The sequence below is a fragment of the Mus pahari genome, chromosome 2, assembly GCF_900095145.1.
Source record: "Mus pahari chromosome 2, PAHARI_EIJ_v1.1, whole genome shotgun sequence".
In the NCBI taxonomy this organism is placed as follows: Eukaryota; Metazoa; Chordata; class Mammalia; order Rodentia; family Muridae; genus Mus; species Mus pahari.
This window is the reverse complement of record NC_034591.1, coordinates 138398129-138415578: the sequence shown is the minus strand read 5'-3', so window position 1 is coordinate 138415578 and position 17450 is coordinate 138398129. Positions and strand designations below refer to the sequence as shown.

The following is a 17450-nucleotide window of genomic DNA, read 5'->3' as shown; positions in this document are numbered from 1 at the left end:
GCCTGCGGACAGCCGCCAGGCGAACACCCCTCCTGGGCAGGAGAGGCGCAGGGNNATNGGNTCCAGATGCGGGTCCCTCCTCTCCAGTCCGCTCTCTCCCCCCCATAGTCTTTAAAAAACCATAAATCAATAAAGCTGTCTCTGCTCCAGAAACAATTGTAAGGAGTCGTACTTATTAACTCGTTGTATTATGTTCAGAAATCATTTTCAGGCAAACATTTATATTTTAGCAACAGAGCTGTTACAAGGCACTGCGGGAGACACTGGGTATTTCAAGAAACTCCCATTCTAGTGGGATGAAGCCAGATTAACTGTTATTTTACTACATCTGTAGTATCTACTGCCTGTTGCCATCTATCCATCATTAAAACTTAGCTCCAGGCCTATCTCTTCCCTCCATCAGTTTACTGTTTGTTTGACGGACAATTAGTCTTTCCTGTATTAATGCTCCCAAAGTATATTGTGCAGCCCTAGAAACCCCTACTACAGTATAGTTAAATGCTCTCTTGGATGCTTCAGGATCTCCCACAATGAAGATAGGGGTATCAAAGGCAGCGCCAGAGAACACAGTTGTGGTAATGAAGCAACGGCTTCCTCTTGTTTGTTTGTGGGTTTAGCTGTGCGGCCCCTACTGGCATCCAACTCACAGTCCCATGCATCACCCTCCCAAACAGTGTGATTACCCACGGGGATAGGTTTGCCCACTATCCCTGTGTAGAACTCATTGTTTATAAGTGGGGAAGATACTCTGATCACTGTTTCTGGGAGTAAAAACTGGTGACACTCTAGTAGAAATTTTCATATCTTTCAAAAATTATGGATCTAGAGATAGATGGCTCAGCATTTAACAGTGCTTGCTGATCTTGCAAAGGACCTGGATTTGGTTCCCAGCACCCACATGTAACTTCAGATCCAGAGGAGTCAACATCCTCTTCTGGCCTTTGAGGGAAACGGGCACAGATACTGTGTGCATCTACATATGCAAGCAAAACACTTCCACTTCATTGACTTGGGGCATTTCAGGAATCTCAGGTGCTAGTTGAACAGGTCTTATCGGGAGAAAGGAAATTGATCTTGTAATCTATTTGAGGCTATGTGACACTCCTCAGGTAGAAGCATATGTGGGGTGTACTGGATAGCTTTGTGTCAACTTGACACAGCTGGAGTTATCACAGAGAAAGGAGCTTCAGTTGGGGAAATGCCTCCATGAGATCCAGCTGTAAGGCATTTTCTCAATTAGTGATCAAGGGAGGATGGGCCCCTTGTGGGTGGTGCCATCTCTGGGCTGGTAATCTTGGGTTCTATAAGAGAGTGGACTGAGCAAGCCAGGGGAGGCAAGCCAGTAAAGAACATCCCTCCATGGCTTCTGCATCAGCTCCTGCTTTCTGACCTGCTTGAGTTCCAGTCCTGCATCCTTTGGTGATCAACAGCAGTTTGGAAATGTAAGTCAAATAAACCCTTTCCTCCCCAACTTGCTTCTTGATCATGATGTTGTACAGGAATAGAAACCCTGACTAAGACATGGGGCCTTAGAATTCCCCAGACAAGGTCAAAGAAAAAGAAACTACTGCTGATGAAGGGAGTCTCCCATATTGCACCAAGCCCAGAGGCTATCAGGTCATGATGGACTTCAACCTTAATTAGCAGAGTTTTCCCACAAAACCCAATCTCATAAAACGAACCAAGCAGAAAGTGGTTGGTTTCTTCTATAACAGTCACACCACCATTACACTGATGGGCATATCTTGCCACACTGGTCATCATTGTAGTTCACAGGGCTCACAGCTGGGTAAAATTATTGATGGCCATCTCCCCACCTCCCAACAACCTACGTAGCACCTTCCAGTGTTAGGAAAGTTAGCCAGCAATGGGGAAGCTTGCTGGTCAGTACCAACTTGATTCCTCCACATTCTTTAGCCAATGTGGTGTCTTCAACAAGAGAGCCTTCCCATCAGGTATCAGAGAGCTACTGAGAACAATAGCAATTGCTTGTACGTACCTGGTACTATAAATGTGTTAGAGAACACAGCCTCTGGGATCATACCTATTAAATGGACATAATATCAAACCTCCCTCTAAGTACTTATCTACCTGTAGATCAGTAAAACTCCCAGTCCTCATCAGAGACCTTTCTTTGTGCCGTGTATGGAGGTTAATGCAGAAGCTCACAATAGTCAAAGCACAGACAATCAGTGTCGGCGGAGAGCTCAGTCACACATAGAACATTTATATCACCTCACATCCTCTCCCCAAGGCTCAGGGACTGTCACAGGAGACAGGCCAGAAAGACTGTAAGAGCCAGAGGTGTGAGAGAGCAAGGCCAAACAGTGTCTTCTGGGCAGACAGGAGCACAGCACGCATGCACTCCCAGCACGCATGTGTTCCCAGCAGCTGTGGCTGCCTAACAAGATCCAGTCAGGCAACGTGGAGTGGGAAGGAGTCCACAAGTCCTCATGCCTAACTAAGAAATTGTGGACAGTTATGGAGAGTTGAGGCTTCTGGAAGGAGCAGGGGAGTCAGTTTTCCTTAAGGGTATTGTTTCTGGTAGGTCAAGCATACCCCCAATGAACAGCTCTACACTCAGAAATACACTGACAGCAAAAACCTAACTTGGTAAGTAATTAAATTAAAAAAAAAAAGTACATGAAGTTAAGAGTGGATCAGAAGGTGGGAGAGGGTCTGGGGGAGTTAGAGTGTCATCAAAATACATTGCATGAAATTCTCAGAGTCTTAACAAAACAGTGGAATAAACTAAAAAGAGGAATATTCATCAATAGAGGAATAAGCATATAAAATAACATAGAGCAATTTTGAAAGACTAGTTTTTACTTTCATTTTATCTATATAGAAGATTTTTGCTTGCATCTATGTCTGTGCACCAGGTACATGTAGTTCTGGAAAAAGCCAGAAGAGGGCATCAGATCCCACTGAAATAGGAACAGCATTGAGAGCTGCTCTGGGAATTGAACCCAGGTCCTCCGTGAGAGCAGACAGTGCTCTTAACTTTGAGCCATCTCTCCAAGTCCGGGAACAAATTTTAAAGTATGGTTTATGCTGGTATGGAAAATAAGTGAAAGAAACATGATTTAGAAATGAGTTTTATTCACTTTTTGCTGTTGTGATAAAACACTATGACCAGGGCAATTTAAAAAGGAAGAGTATATTTTAGGCTCATGGTTCTAGAGGGTTAGAATCCATGATAGAACAGAGATGGCAGACCGTAGTTGGCTGAAGCAGAAGCTGAGAGCTCATCTTTCTATCTACCAACAGGAAGTGGAGAAAGTTACTCCAAATGGAGTCTTTTTGAAACCTCAAAGCCCACTCCCCAGTTACCTACTTCCTCCATCAAGGTCACACCCCCAGAATCCTCCCTAAACAGCCACCAACTGGGGACCAAGTATTCAAATGCCCTCAATTTAAAGGGAACATAACATTCAGACAAGAACATGGAAGATGTTAGAGAAATGGCTGAGTAGGTTACTAAACAATCTTGAAGAGCTGAGTTTGGGTCCCAACTCCTGTATGGAAAGCCGAGCCTAGCCCTGCACACGCCTGTAATCCCAGAGAGCCTGGGGATAATAGAATTCTGGGGCTTGCTGGATGCCCATCCTAGCTTCAGGTTCATTGCCTGAAGCCTCAAAAACAATGACTAGAGTTACGGAGCCAAATGCCTGACACCCAACATTTTCCTCTAGTCTCTCCAAGCACACCCACAGGCACACACACACACACACACACACACACACACACACAATGTAGACACATATCTCACACACATGTGCACATTCACTCTCGAATACACACCCACCCAAATAAAAATTTAAAAGATAAAAACTACATGAAGTGGAAGTTCATGTTCCTGTTTGTATGGTATGTAAATGTTGCTTGTTGTGTTTGTAGTTATTTAAAAGGTAGAGCGGTCATGCTGGGGAGTGATGAGCACACGTTGCTCTTGAAGAGGACCAGGGTTCAAGTCCCAGCACCTACACCCACCAGTTCACAGCTACCTGTGACTCCGACTCCATGATGATCTGGTGCCCTCTTTTGGGCACCTCCTTAAGCACTTTCACTCACAAGCACAAATTCACACAGACACCCACAAATACAGACAATTAAAATTAAGGTAAATCGCCGGGCAGTAGTGGTACACACCATGAGCCCCAACACTTGGGAGGCAGAGGCAGTCAGATCTAGAATTCGAGGCTAACCTGGTCTATAGAGTGAGTTTTCTCTACACAGGGCTACACAGAAAAACACTGTCTCAAAAAAAAAAAAAGATAAATCTAGGAGCTGGAGAGATGGTTTACTAAGAGCACTACCCTCTCTCAGAGAAGACCCAGGTTCAATCCCCAGCACTCACATGGTGGCTCAGAACTTTCTATATCTGTAGATACAGGGGATCCAATACGCTCTTCTGGGCACCAGGTACATACAGACAAAACTACCAAACATAAAAAAATAAAATTTAATTTAAAAATATTAAATAAAATAAATATTTAAAAAAAATATTTTTTGGTGCTCAGAAGCTTTAGTGTCTAATTTAATGTTTGGCCATGGTAATGAATTGCCTCTACAATAGATGTTTTATGTGAATATATATAAACATGTATGAATATCCACATAATGTAATCCTATTTTTATATGCCTTCTCAATGCCTTCATTATTCAATGTTTCCAAATATTGGAGGGGAAAACACACACACACATAAATAATAAAATTGTATAGTGACACAGGAATACATTCTGATATGTTCAATGGACAATCAAGCCATAAAAATCACACATCAATTATGTAACATTTTGTTTAAAAAAACTACTTTTAAGAAAAAGCATATTTGCTGTATTTAGAAAAAAATCAAGAGGATTGACACTAACCTATTAAAAATGGTTATTCTAGAAGGAGAATAGAAAATTTAAAACTTTCATTTTTTATTCTTATATATTTACTCTTTATATTTTAGTGTTATCTCAATTTATCTATATGTCCCTACCATTTTAAGTAAGTAAAAATAACAATAAAAATAACTTAGTGGATATTATTCAACTCTCTCTCTCTCTCTCTCTCTCTCTCTCTCTCTCTCTCTCTCTCTCTCTCTTTAAAGATTTCCTGTCTCTCAGACATTCCACATTATTTGATTAAAAGAAACCAGGCACAGTTAAAACAACTTTGAACTTTCTGAACTTTCTGAGTTGATCAGTGTGAAGTGGAACCTCTGCCACAGACAAAAATCTGCTTTATTTGTATGTATGCATGTATGTATGTATGCATGCATGTATGTATGTATGTAAGCGAATGAAAGCACAAGTCTTCATCTGTTTCTTTGTTTGCTTGAGTAAGTATCTCACTTTGTAGCTCTGGCTGCCTGGAACCCGTGATCCTCCTGCCTCAGCATCCCAGTGCCGCTCTTACAGATGTGGGTCACCTGCCTGGTTGACCTGAGAGAATTCTTTACTTCAGGAATGCCTGTAGGGCCTCTCCTTCACCTGGTGAAATGCAGCCCCAGGGCTGCAGGCTAGGGTCAGGAGTCTGCCACACGATCTCCCACCCTAGCCCTGAGCACAGCTTCCTCCACCCAGGGACTCTGTCACCCTCCCCTCAAGCCCTGTAATCACTTAGGCATTGTTTATGGCTCACTTCTTCCCAACTACTTCCTTCAAACTTTCTTCCTAGATTCCCAGATTCCCACAAGTGAACCCATCCATACCCATTGCATTCCATTTTATTTCTATTTATATGCAAAGTATGTTTGTGTTGCAGGGTGTGTGTGTGTGTGTGTGTGTGTGTGTGTGTGTGTGTGTGTGTGTGTAAATTGGCAGAGATCAGAACACAATTTAACTCATTCTCATTTTGGCAAAGCACAGTTCATCCATGTAGCAAACACAGAGCAATACAATTTGAGATTAATTAAATGTATTTTTACAGCATTCCTCTTCAAACCCCCCTTAAGTGGAAACTTCTAGTTTCTTTGGAAAGTTAGTTATGTCAAATGATGTTTTGCTGGAGCTCACAGATAAAAGGATGTGTTGCTAAAGTGAACACGTGACAGAATGTTTTCCTGAAGCAGATGAAGGTGAAAGGAAGTTCTGATATAGCAGACACGTGAAAGGACGCTTGAGGAAAGAGTGTAAATATGACCCCACCGACAGTGGGGCACGAGCACTGAGCCTTGGTTTGGTTTGCTCTGCCTCCCCTTTCTTCAGTCACCTTGTATATCGTTGTTGAGCTCAACTAGTGGTAACGAAGCCATTTAGAGAAACTCTCCCAAGAACTTCGGTTCCTGCCGCTGCTTGCCACCTTAGCAGCCTTGCCTCAGGCCAGTTGGCATTCTTGCCGGATGTCTGCTGGTGGAGAGGACTGGATTGAAGCTGCTAGTTCATGTGTGGCATCTGCCTGCCTAGAGGACTGGTCTATAGCTGCTGAGTTGTATTTGGTGTTTACTATGGGACTGAACTGCTGAGAAAGAAGATGGGGATCACCCCCCCCCCAAAGAACTACTGCTGAACAGGTTCACTTCCACCATATCCTAATAACTTTTCTTCCACTCTCTCTGCTGGGTGGTAGGCTAGAGAAGAGGTTGAACCTTATTATTAAAAGTAGGTTGCAAAATATTTATGCTACACCCCCCACCCTAACTCAGCCATCTTTTTTTTATTATTAAATGTGTTCTTATTTGTTCTTTAACAAATACATATACATGCAACGTATCTTGATCATAGCCATCTCCTATCATCTCACACACACACACACACACACACACACATACACACACACACACACACTCACGCACTTAGTTTTTTCCTGTCCTGGGGATAAACACAGGGCCTAGGACATACTAGACAAGTGCTCACCCGTGATCTATAGCCTAGATCTTTTACTACTTTTTATTTTGAGATAAGGTCTTGCTAACTTTTTCAAGTTGGTCTTAAAATCACTCTGTAGAGGCCGGAAAGATGGCTGAATAGTTGAGTTCCCAGCACCAAATGGGTGGCTGACAGATCTATAACTTCAATTCCCGGGACTCCCATGGCCTCTTGTGGCTTCCATGGGTACCAGGCATGAATGTGTGTGTGTGTGGGAGAGAGAGAGAGAGAGAGAGAGAGAGAGAGAGAGAGAGAGAGAGAGAGAGAGAGAGAGATCCTACACATAGAAAATAAATAGATCTTTTAAACACCCCGTGTGCTATGGGGCTGGAGAGATGGCTTGGAGGTTAAGAACAGTTTTTGCTCTTGCAGAGGACCCTCAGTTCCCAGCACCCACATTAGGATCCAGTTCCAAGAGATCTAGCATCCTCTCTTGTGAGCAGCCATATATGTCACACACATGCTTATATAAAGATAAAATAAAGCAAACTTAAAGGGAAAAAAATAGAACCTCACTCTGCAGCACAGACAAGCCTCAAATTTCTGCCTGCCTGCGCCTCGGCATCTTGTAGCTAGGGTGACAGGTTCCTGCAGGAAATATCTGTGTCCTGATCAGTCTCCTCCACCCTCTGTCCTTCTGCTTTTCTTATCTACGCTGGCTAAGTTTAAGAGGTGACTCATGGAAAGGCCCTTCCTGTGCAGTCAGATACCAGTCATGATCCTGAGTTCCCTTTACCCAGGGAAAAGTAAGTGCTCAGCACCTCACCCAATGCACTTCACTACTTCATTTTGGCGGGACCAGACAGCATTTGTTGGTGGCTTGCAGATCATCAGTCCTGGAGCCTTTGGATTCCACCTCAGTGTGCTTGGTAAGAAAACATAGATGAGCCTTAGAGTTCGTGCTTGGTCTAGCCTGCTGTTTATGTACAATGGCTTCGAGTTCCTTATCTTCTGTTTCCTTCTATTCTTTTCCCTAAAACTTTTATTTTTTTCGAGAGTCTTACATATAGCCTTGGCTAGTCAGGAACCCACTACATAGACTGGGCTAGCCTTAAACTCACAGAGATAAATCTCCTCCTCCTGGGATTAAAGGTGTACACAATCATATCTGGTTCTTTCCCTATCTTTTATTTCTCCTGTCTTATCTCCATGTCTAGTTTTTTTTTTTTTGTAAATATTATACATTCTATTTATCTTGGCTTTTAATATTTTCATTCTGAAAATGATAATGAATTTATGTTATTTATTCCCCTAGGTTATAGATCATGTTTTCTTCCCTTAGTTTTGTTTCTGCAATCATTGATCACATGTACACACATTTATTTTTATGTATGTGTATATATATATATATATATATATATATATATATATCCATATGTGGATTCTTGTTCTGTTGCTCTCTGTAACTTTCCCATTCTTTGAGCTGTTCCTCATCAAAATAGCTGGTTCTATCATTCCATAATTATTACTTGATATTTAAATCTACTTTTTACTCATCATAAATAAATTTTAGTTTCAGGATTTTATTTTTATTTTTAATGACTCTGGTCAACTCAATCCTGAAATCTTTATAAAAAACTTAAACATAGAGGGTTTTTGTTTTGTTTTGTTTTGTTTTTTGGGTTTTTTTTTTTCTCAAAACTTGGGGAAATGTAATGTGGCCTTGTTCTGGATGACTTTTAGTGTGTGATCTTTCAAGGAAGATAATTTGTGATATTTAAACTATTCCTCACAGCACGGAACTCAGTTGCTCTTATATTGGAATGTTTTCCTTTCAACTTCTGTTATTTTAAGTCATTATGTCCACTTTACTATCAAGACCACAGTTTCTCAGTTATGTGATCCCTGCAGTAAAAAGAACAGTGGCTTAGGAGTTATTAGGTGAGTAGCTGGGACTCTCCCCGGCTGTGGTCACGTGAAAGCCATGTCATCTCCAGAATCCCAGCATCAAAAGCTGCAACGTGAAGAGACATGATGTCTGTGGGTTGCTCTGTTCCTTGCAGTCTCTGGGTGGGCGTTTCTCTCAGCATCTTAGGATGGTACGCATTGAGGTTGGGATGGGACACTAGATCCGAGTTCTTGCCATTCTCATGAGGGAATGGTAGGACTTGAAGAGGACAGAGAGAGGAGAGTGGGTATCGTTTCTCCTTTTCTTCTTATTCTGTTGACTCATTATTTTAACTTCTGCTTACCACATAAGACTTGTCGCAAACTTGGTCAAGTTCAGCAGAATCACTTCCAGATGTCCCAGCTTCCATTTAAAAACAAACAAACCAAAAATCGAATCAAATCAAATAAATAAAGATGGAGGAGGCTGAAGAGATGATCAAGCTCTTCCAGATGATCAGTCTCATCTAGAAGACTGGGGTTCAAGTCCCAGCACCCACATGGCAGCTCACAACAGTCTATAACTCCAGTTCAAGGGAATCTGACACCATCCCACAGACAAAACACATACAATGAAAATTAATCATTTTTTTCTTTTTTTTAAAGATTTTATTTTTATTTATTATATATGAGTACACTGTGGCTGTCTTCAGACACTCCAGTAGAGGACATCAGATCTCATTACAGATGGTTGTGAGCCACCATGTGGTTGCTGGGACTTGAACTCAGGACCTTTGGAAGTGCAGCCAGTGCTCTTAACCGCTGAGCCATCTCTCTCCAGCTCTCATTTTTTAAAATATAAACTGTTACTATATCCAGTAATATTTGGGAACTTAAAATCAAAAGAGAAATTTAGAAGAGACAGCATAGGAATTAAGAAGCAATCTGGGGAAAAATAAAATGGTTAAAGACTAATACTTTAAATGTAATTGAAATGAAAAAATTTAAACCTGAAAAGCAAGCATTTCCCAGGTCATGGGGGTACATGCGTTGTAATCCTAACATTTGGTAGACTGAGGCAGAAGATCTCCAGTTTGAGGCCAGTCTGCTCTACATAATCTAATTTCATCTCAGAAAAAAAACAAAAGGAAAAAAAAAGAGACCATTGATGCATATGCTAAGTCATATGGAATAGGCATTTGTAAACAGGTCTTGTCTTTACCGTCACACAGTTTAGGGCCATTGTAAAAATTATTACCTAAGATCAAATGTGCCTCCTCACAGAACATATCAGAAAAGATTCAACCGCACACTTCTACAGTCATGTACATGAGTCAGCACACACATGTACAAGTGAGAGACCGAAGAATCAGTTTCTTCAGGGATTATAAGAGAATAGTTTAGATAAAGTGCATTGAGGTTAACCTTGAAAAGTAAGTATTTTAATGGGTAGAACATGGAAGAAGCCATTCTAGGGGCGTATTTCTAAATGGAAATCATTAGCCCTGCTTAGGAGTATAAAGCAGCATTGATCTAAAGGGATGAGATGTGGGGAGAAAAGATACATTTGTCTGAGTTCTTAGACCTAGGGAAAGATATCATAGACCAGGAGGACAGACTGCTGAGAACTGCATTGTAGAAGATAAAGAAGTCCGTCTGGGTTTGAGTTCTAGATGCAATTTTAGCAGAATAATAAGAGCAGAAGACAAAATAACCCCAACCCATGAAAAAGAGAATTAACAATGATTGTTCAAGATGGGTTTGGTGACACACACCTTTAAGCCCCTCTCTCAGGTGGCAGAGGCAAGTGGATCGCCTGGTCTACAGAGCGAATTTCAGGAAAGTCAGGGTTACACAGAGAAACCCTGTCTCAAACAAACAAACCAAAAAGAATGACTGTTCAGAACAATAAGCGCCCAAAATTGGGGGGAAAAAATTGGATGAAAACTTGGTATTCCTTACATTGACTCTTCCTTACGTTAAATGTATGCAAAGTGGGGACAAGTTTAGAGAGTACTATGGGCTAGGTCCACAGCTGCCACTCTGGGTGGCTTTCTTGAAACTTGCTACAAGCCAGAGTCTCTGGAAAGAGGAACCTCGATTGAGAAAGTGCCTCCATCAGATTGGCTTGTAGACAAGGCTGTGCGTCATCTTCTTGATTTAACATTGACTTGGGAGGGTCCAGCCCAGTGTTCTCTCTGGGCAGGTCCTGGGATATATAAGAAGGCAGTGTGAGTAGACATGAGATGCTACCCAGTGGACAGCACTCCTCTGTGGCCTCTGCTTTAGTTTCTGCCTTCAGGTCCCTCCCTGCCTTGGCTCTGACCTGGACTATGTAGGAAATAAACCCTTTCCTGTCCAAGTTGCTTTTTGCTGAGTCTTTATCACAGCAATAGAAAGCAGAGAATATGCTATTTAAATGCCCTAAAGGTAAAAGCAATCCAATGTCTATTGTTAGGTCACTTGATAAATAAAATATGCTACACACACACTCACATACACACACACACACACAAATATCAATTTTAGATGGACAGTGGTGGTGCAGGCCATTAATCCCAGCACTCAGGAGGCAGAGGCAGAGGCAGGCAGATCTCTATGAGTTTGGGGCCAGCCTGGTCTACAGAGCAAGTTCTAGGATAGCCAAGGCTACACAGAGAAACAAAACAAATATACATATGTGTGCGTACATACGCGTGCATATATTTTTTTATTAGATGAGAACATTTTGGAAGTCAGTTGCATTCAAAGTGACTAGGGAAAGCACTGCTGAACTGTGCACTAGAAATGGTCAATTAGAAAGGCTGACTTTTTGCTACATGTGTATTTTATCGCCATCAATTTTTAAATGTGCATGGTATAGTTAAAACCCATTAAATTTTGTTTTTAAGATGTATATATACATGCAAAAGATAAATGAAGGAATCCTTGAGGGCCAGCTAGGAAGTGCATGCTAAAACTGAGTCCCAAAAGTAGTCCCCTGATCTCCATGCACACGTGTGCATGCACACACACACACACACACACACACACACACAAACACATACACTTAATTAATGAAAATATGCAATTCTCAACTTTTATATGCTATTGTTGGTGTGCTAAAGTTCTGTAAAGTCGTCTGATGACACCAGATTTAGGGAGAGTCTGCCCACAAGTTTTTGTATATTTTCTCACTGAGGCATCTATTCAGTTTGGGCAGCAGACACTGAGCAGAACATAGCATGGCAATACTTGGTAGCAGTGCCTGTCAGGCCAGCACTCAGAAGACGGAGGCAGGAGAATCATAGCTTCCAGTCAGACTCTTCTACAATATAGTCAGTTGGAAGTCGGCCAGCTTGGACAACATGGAGACCCTGTGCAAAAAGCCGCTGGGTAAGCCTGAACCTCAGTAGCCAAGTGCTGCCCAGCGTGCGCACTGCAAAAAACTCAAACAGCAGAAGTAGGGAGGTGTAAAAAAAAGGGGGGAGGGATTTAAGCTGATGTGGACTTCCAAATAAAGTTACCTTTTAGATACCTATTTAAATCAATAGTATAGACCTGAAACTGTCTATCAGAAAATGTCATTCTGTGTCTATTCTGAGGAAGGAGTGCTAATGAGGCTCTGTGAGGGGGCCCCTGGCTTTGAGAAGGTGCACCATCACATAAGGACTCCTAAGAGTACATATTTTTATAAACTCACCACGAGCTTTAACATCTTCATCATTTCGCAGACTGAGCCATGGAGTCTTTCGCTGCTGACACCAATTCAACTGACCTACACTCACGGCCTCTGTTTCAACCCCAAGACATTGCCTCTATGGTCATTCTCGGTCTCACTTGTTTATTGGGACTGCTAGGCAATGGGCTGGTGCTGTGGGTAGCTGGCATAAAGATGAAGACAACCGTGAACACAGTCTGGTTCCTCCATCTCACCCTGGCCGATTTCCTCTGCTGCCTCTCCTTGCCCTTCTCCCTGGCTCACCTGATTCTCCAAGGACACTGGCCCTATGGCTTGTTCCTGTGCAAACTTATCCCATCCATCATTATTCTCAACATGTTTGCCAGTGTCTTCCTGCTTACTGCCATTAGCCTGGACCGATGTCTGATAGTACATAAGCCAATCTGGTGCCAGAATCATCGAAACGTGAGAACAGCCTTCGCCATCTGTGGATGTGTCTGGGTGGTAGCCTTTGTGATGTGTGTGCCTGTATTTGTATACCGTGATCTGTTCATTATGGACAATCGCAGTATATGTAGATATAATTTTGATTCCTCCAGTTCATCTGATTATCGGGACTACATGTACACACTAAATCTACCAGAAAGTAATTCTACTGATAACTCCACTCCTCAGCTAACTGGACATATGAATGACAGGTCAGATCCTTCCTCTGTACAAGCAAGGGATCACCTTTGGACAGCTACCACTGCCCTCCAGTCACAACCATTCCAAACATCTCCTGAAGACTCATTCTCTCTAGATTCAGCAAACCAACAACCCCATTATGGTGGAAACCCTCCTAATGTGCTCATGGCCACCATACCCAGTGGGTTTCCTGTTGAAGATCATAAGTCCAATACACTGAACACTGACGCTTTTCTCTCTGTTCACACAGAACTTTCCCCTACTGCTTCTAGTGGTCATTTATACCCCTATGATTTTCAGGGGGATTATGTTGACCAATTCATGTATGACAATCATGTGCCGACACCACTGATGGCAATGACCATCACAAGGCTGGTGGTGGGCTTCCTGGTGCCGTTTTTCATCATGGTAACTTGTTACAGCCTCATCGTCTTCAGAATGCGAAAAACCAACTTCACCAAGTCTCGGAACAAAACCTTTCGGGTGGCCATGGCTGTGGTCACTGTCTTTTTTATCTGCTGGACTCCATACCATATTGTCGGAGTCCTGTTATTGATTACTGATCCAGAAAGTTCCTTGGGTGAAGCTGTGATATCCTGGGACCACATGTCCATTGCTTTAGCATCTGCCAATAGTTGCTTCAACCCTTTCCTTTATGCCCTCTTGGGGAAAGACTTTAGGAAGAAAGCAAGACAGTCCATAAAGGGCATTCTGGAAGCAGCCTTCAGCGAAGAGCTCACGCACTCTACCAGCTGTACCCAAGACAAAGCCTCTTCAAAAAGAAACAATATGAGTACAGATGTGTAAAGATGTGGCTCTGGGGACCTAAGCAGAAGTTGTCAGGCGAACACTGGTGATGGATGACATGTGTGCAGGACACTTTAGACATTCTGGCGACTCTCAAAGAAAGGTCTCTTACTGACATCAGCATCATTTGAAAACATTAAAGATGAAAAATTGCAAGCCCCATCCCAGATGTGTTGACTCAGAATCTCTGGCCCATGGGGACCAGTGTTTTAACAGGCCTTCTTGTTTCCATCAATGTTAAGTTTTACCTCATTTGGCTGTCTATTCCCATCCCTGACTACACCGTGTGCAATGAGTAACTTTTTTGTCTATTTTCAGTATTCTTTTTTTCCTTAGCATCATCTGAACTTCTAGTTTGCATGGAAGGCTGCTCTTATTGTCCTGAATGAAAGATATTCATTTATTGTACAGTTTTGTGGTGGTGACAAGTGATTTTAAGTGGGGAAAGAGACACAGTAAGAAAAGGTCTATGAAAGCAAGGAGTGATGGGTTAGACTTGGACAGAACACAGTGCCAAATGCCACCTACTAGAAGCATCCTGAGATAATTCCAGTGTTCATGATTATACCCAAGTGAGCACAGATACACATAAACACTTTCCTATTCCTGGAGTGTTTTGGAAGTTGTAGCTTGGAGCTCTTTCTTCCCTGTGTATTCTGCTTGTTCATTGATCCATCTGTGTCCCACCATTTCTTTTTTTGCTTGTTGGATTGGCTTTTTGTGCTTGTTGGTTGGTTGGTTGGTTGGTTGGTTGGTTGGTTGGTTGGTTGGTTGGTTGGTTGGTTTACTGTTTCTTCAAGACAGTAGCCCTGGCTGTCCTGAAACTCATTCTGTAGACCAAACTGGCCTGAAACTCAGAGATCAGTGTGCCTCTGCCTCCAAGGAGTCTTCTTAGGCTCCTAAATTCCTTCTTTCTGTTTTCCACACGGGGCCTTGCCATCTCCTGCTGGGCTTAGGAGTGTGCAGGTGTGTGCAGTACATACCTGGATCCATCGTCTTTGGCTTTTTGCATTAGACTTCGTACCTCACATAGAATAAAACAGTATCCTAAACACACCTTTCCTTTCTCACCAAACATGTCAAATGGAAGGAAGAATGGGATGATGGGTGGAACTCCAGGATCAATGCACACTTTGACAGCAATATCAAAAGATTTTAAATGTGAGTCTAGGTATCTTACATGCCAAAAGTGTCAGGCACACTCTCTTTTTTCTTTTTCTTTTTTTTTTCAAATTAGTGTTTGTCTGGACCATGGTAATATAAAGTACTGTGTACACCCAATTTTAAAGGAACTAATTAATAATGAAATACAAAAGGGCTGTTTCTCCAGTGCCCAGTAGTTCCCATCTCTCTCTACTTTGCAAGAATTTTAGCTGTTCCTTCTGATATTTACCATGGTGTGACTAAAACATGTGCTTATGCTGCTGATCTTTGTAGATATGAAGAAAAGGCTGTCTTGAAAGATTTTTATTTACTTTACCTACATTTTCATCCAGCATGCCAGTGTTGACTGGTATCATACATTAATCTGTCCATGATCATTTTTCTCTTCCTTTTGTTGTCGGGTTTTGCTTGCCTTTGTGCCAGGGTCTCAGTGTAGCACACACAATCCAGCCTCAGACTACCAGGTCTCTTGTTATAGTAACCAGATGAGCACCTAACCACCCCCAGCTGACTATACAATTTTCCTGTCAATACATTTCAATAGCATACAGCTTTTCTCTGTCCTCTCATTTTTTATGCTAACATATATTAATTGTATACATTAATAAGATTCAACATGACTGATCCATCTATGCACACAACATTCACACTTTCATCACCAGACTCTTCTTTATCATTATTCTACTTACTGGTTGACTGTTTTGTTTTGTTTTAAAAAAAAAAAAAAAGTCTGAAGAATCCCATGCTGGCCTCAAAATCACTATGCAACCAAAAATGAGTTTGAAATTCGAATCCTCCTGCCTCTCATTGGTTGGAATTATAGGCATGGAACACTATGCCCAGTCTTATGTGGTACTGGGAATCAAAACCAGGGCTTCATGCATAGTCGTTAAGCATCCTACCAACTAAGCTACTCCCCCCCCACCCCAGCCTGCTCAGGTTGACATTTCTGGCCCTCATATATGAGACTATGTGGTACTTCTGTGTCCATTCACATAAAGTCCTCCAGTCCCATCCGTTCGGTTAAAACCAGTATTTCACTCATTGTTGTGGCTGAATAACACTGCATTGTGTGTGTGCATGCACACGCATGTGTGTACATGTGTGTGTGCACATGTGTATAGTAAGTGCCATTATCCACCCAACTACTAACCAATGCCTAAGCAGATTCTATATCTTAGCTATTATACATAGTATTACACTCAAATTTTAGTTAAAAAAAAAAAAAAACAGCAGCTTCCACCATAATCTATTCTTATGTGGATACTTTCCATGTGTTAAATCACTGAAAAGTCAAGCTTGTCTGTACAAATAGGCATGTTTAAGATGAATGAGTTAATCTACAAAGACAGAAGATGGAATGTAGTTTAGTCTTGTGATACATTTATTCAGTTGTCAAGAGAAGGGCCTTAGGCTACAACTGTTGTATGAACAATTATGCGGAAATTTCAAATCACTAAAAGATCTTGTTTGTTACGAGGTAACTCTGGGCATAAGACTGAAGATCCAGTATGAGCTGTTTACATATTCCCTATGAATAAATGTTTTTATCTACAAAGTCAGAAACTCAGAGATCCTTTACTTTCTTACATTTTATGTGTATGAGCATTTTGCCCACCTGTGTGTCTGTGCGCTGCATGCATGCCTGGTGCCAATGGGGGTCAGAAGAAGGTGTTGGATCCCTTAGAACTGGAGATACAGATGGTTGTGAATCAATATGTGGGTACTGGGAACCCAATCCTGGTCCTCTGCAAGAGCAGAAAGTGTTCATAACAACTGAGCCATTTCACTACCTGGGGTCTTTTCTGGCACTCAGGGAACACTACAGGGGAGCACTACAAACCCAACAGGCAGCAATTGGACCTCATGGTGAATGACTGCAGAGCTACTATGGCAGGAATGTCAGCCTTCTGGTCCTCTAAGGCTCTGGGTGTCTGAGTGTCTGTCCCTGGGTTATGTGAAGAGTCTAAAGTCTTGGCATGATGTGAAGCCTGAAAGTACAGTAACTGTGGCAATATCTGATTTCTTCTAAGAGCTCTACTTATTTTGGGATTATGCTCTGAGCGGAGCTTTATAATTGGATCCCCAGATTTTAAAACTCTGAGGACTGCCTTTACCAATTTTACACTTTCATCTCTAGGTCTGAGGTAAAGGCTCAATCTCTCCCCTACTATGTAGTGTCCTGAACTTTTTAATTTGATAATATACACAGAAAGTTTTAAATATGAAATAAAATTTAAACAATATATTTTGATCATATTCTCTCTCCTCTCCTAATTCTAAGATCCTCCCTACCAACCCAAGTTCACGTTTTCCCTCAAAAAAATAAAAAAGCATAACAAAAGATAAAAATCAAAACAGACACACCAGGCGTGGTGGCACACACCTTTAATCCCAGCACTTGGGAGGCAGAGGCAGGCAGATTTCTGAGTTCGAGGCCAGC

At 41.9% G+C, this 17450-nt stretch overlaps 1 protein-coding gene across 1 annotated transcript; it reads left to right on the top strand.

The window, feature by feature from the left end:
• Positions 1–7571: 7571 nt before the first annotated feature.
• C3ar1 (complement C3a receptor 1) lies at positions 7572–14251 on the top strand. The gene is made up of 2 exons (XM_021191416.2): positions 7572–7730; positions 12402–14251. Exon 2 carries the CDS (start codon positions 12410–12412, stop codon positions 13841–13843), a length of 1434 nt encoding a protein of 477 aa, XP_021047075.1. The 5' UTR covers positions 7572–7730; positions 12402–12409; the 3' UTR covers positions 13844–14251.
• Positions 14252–17450: the final 3199 nt, after the last annotated feature.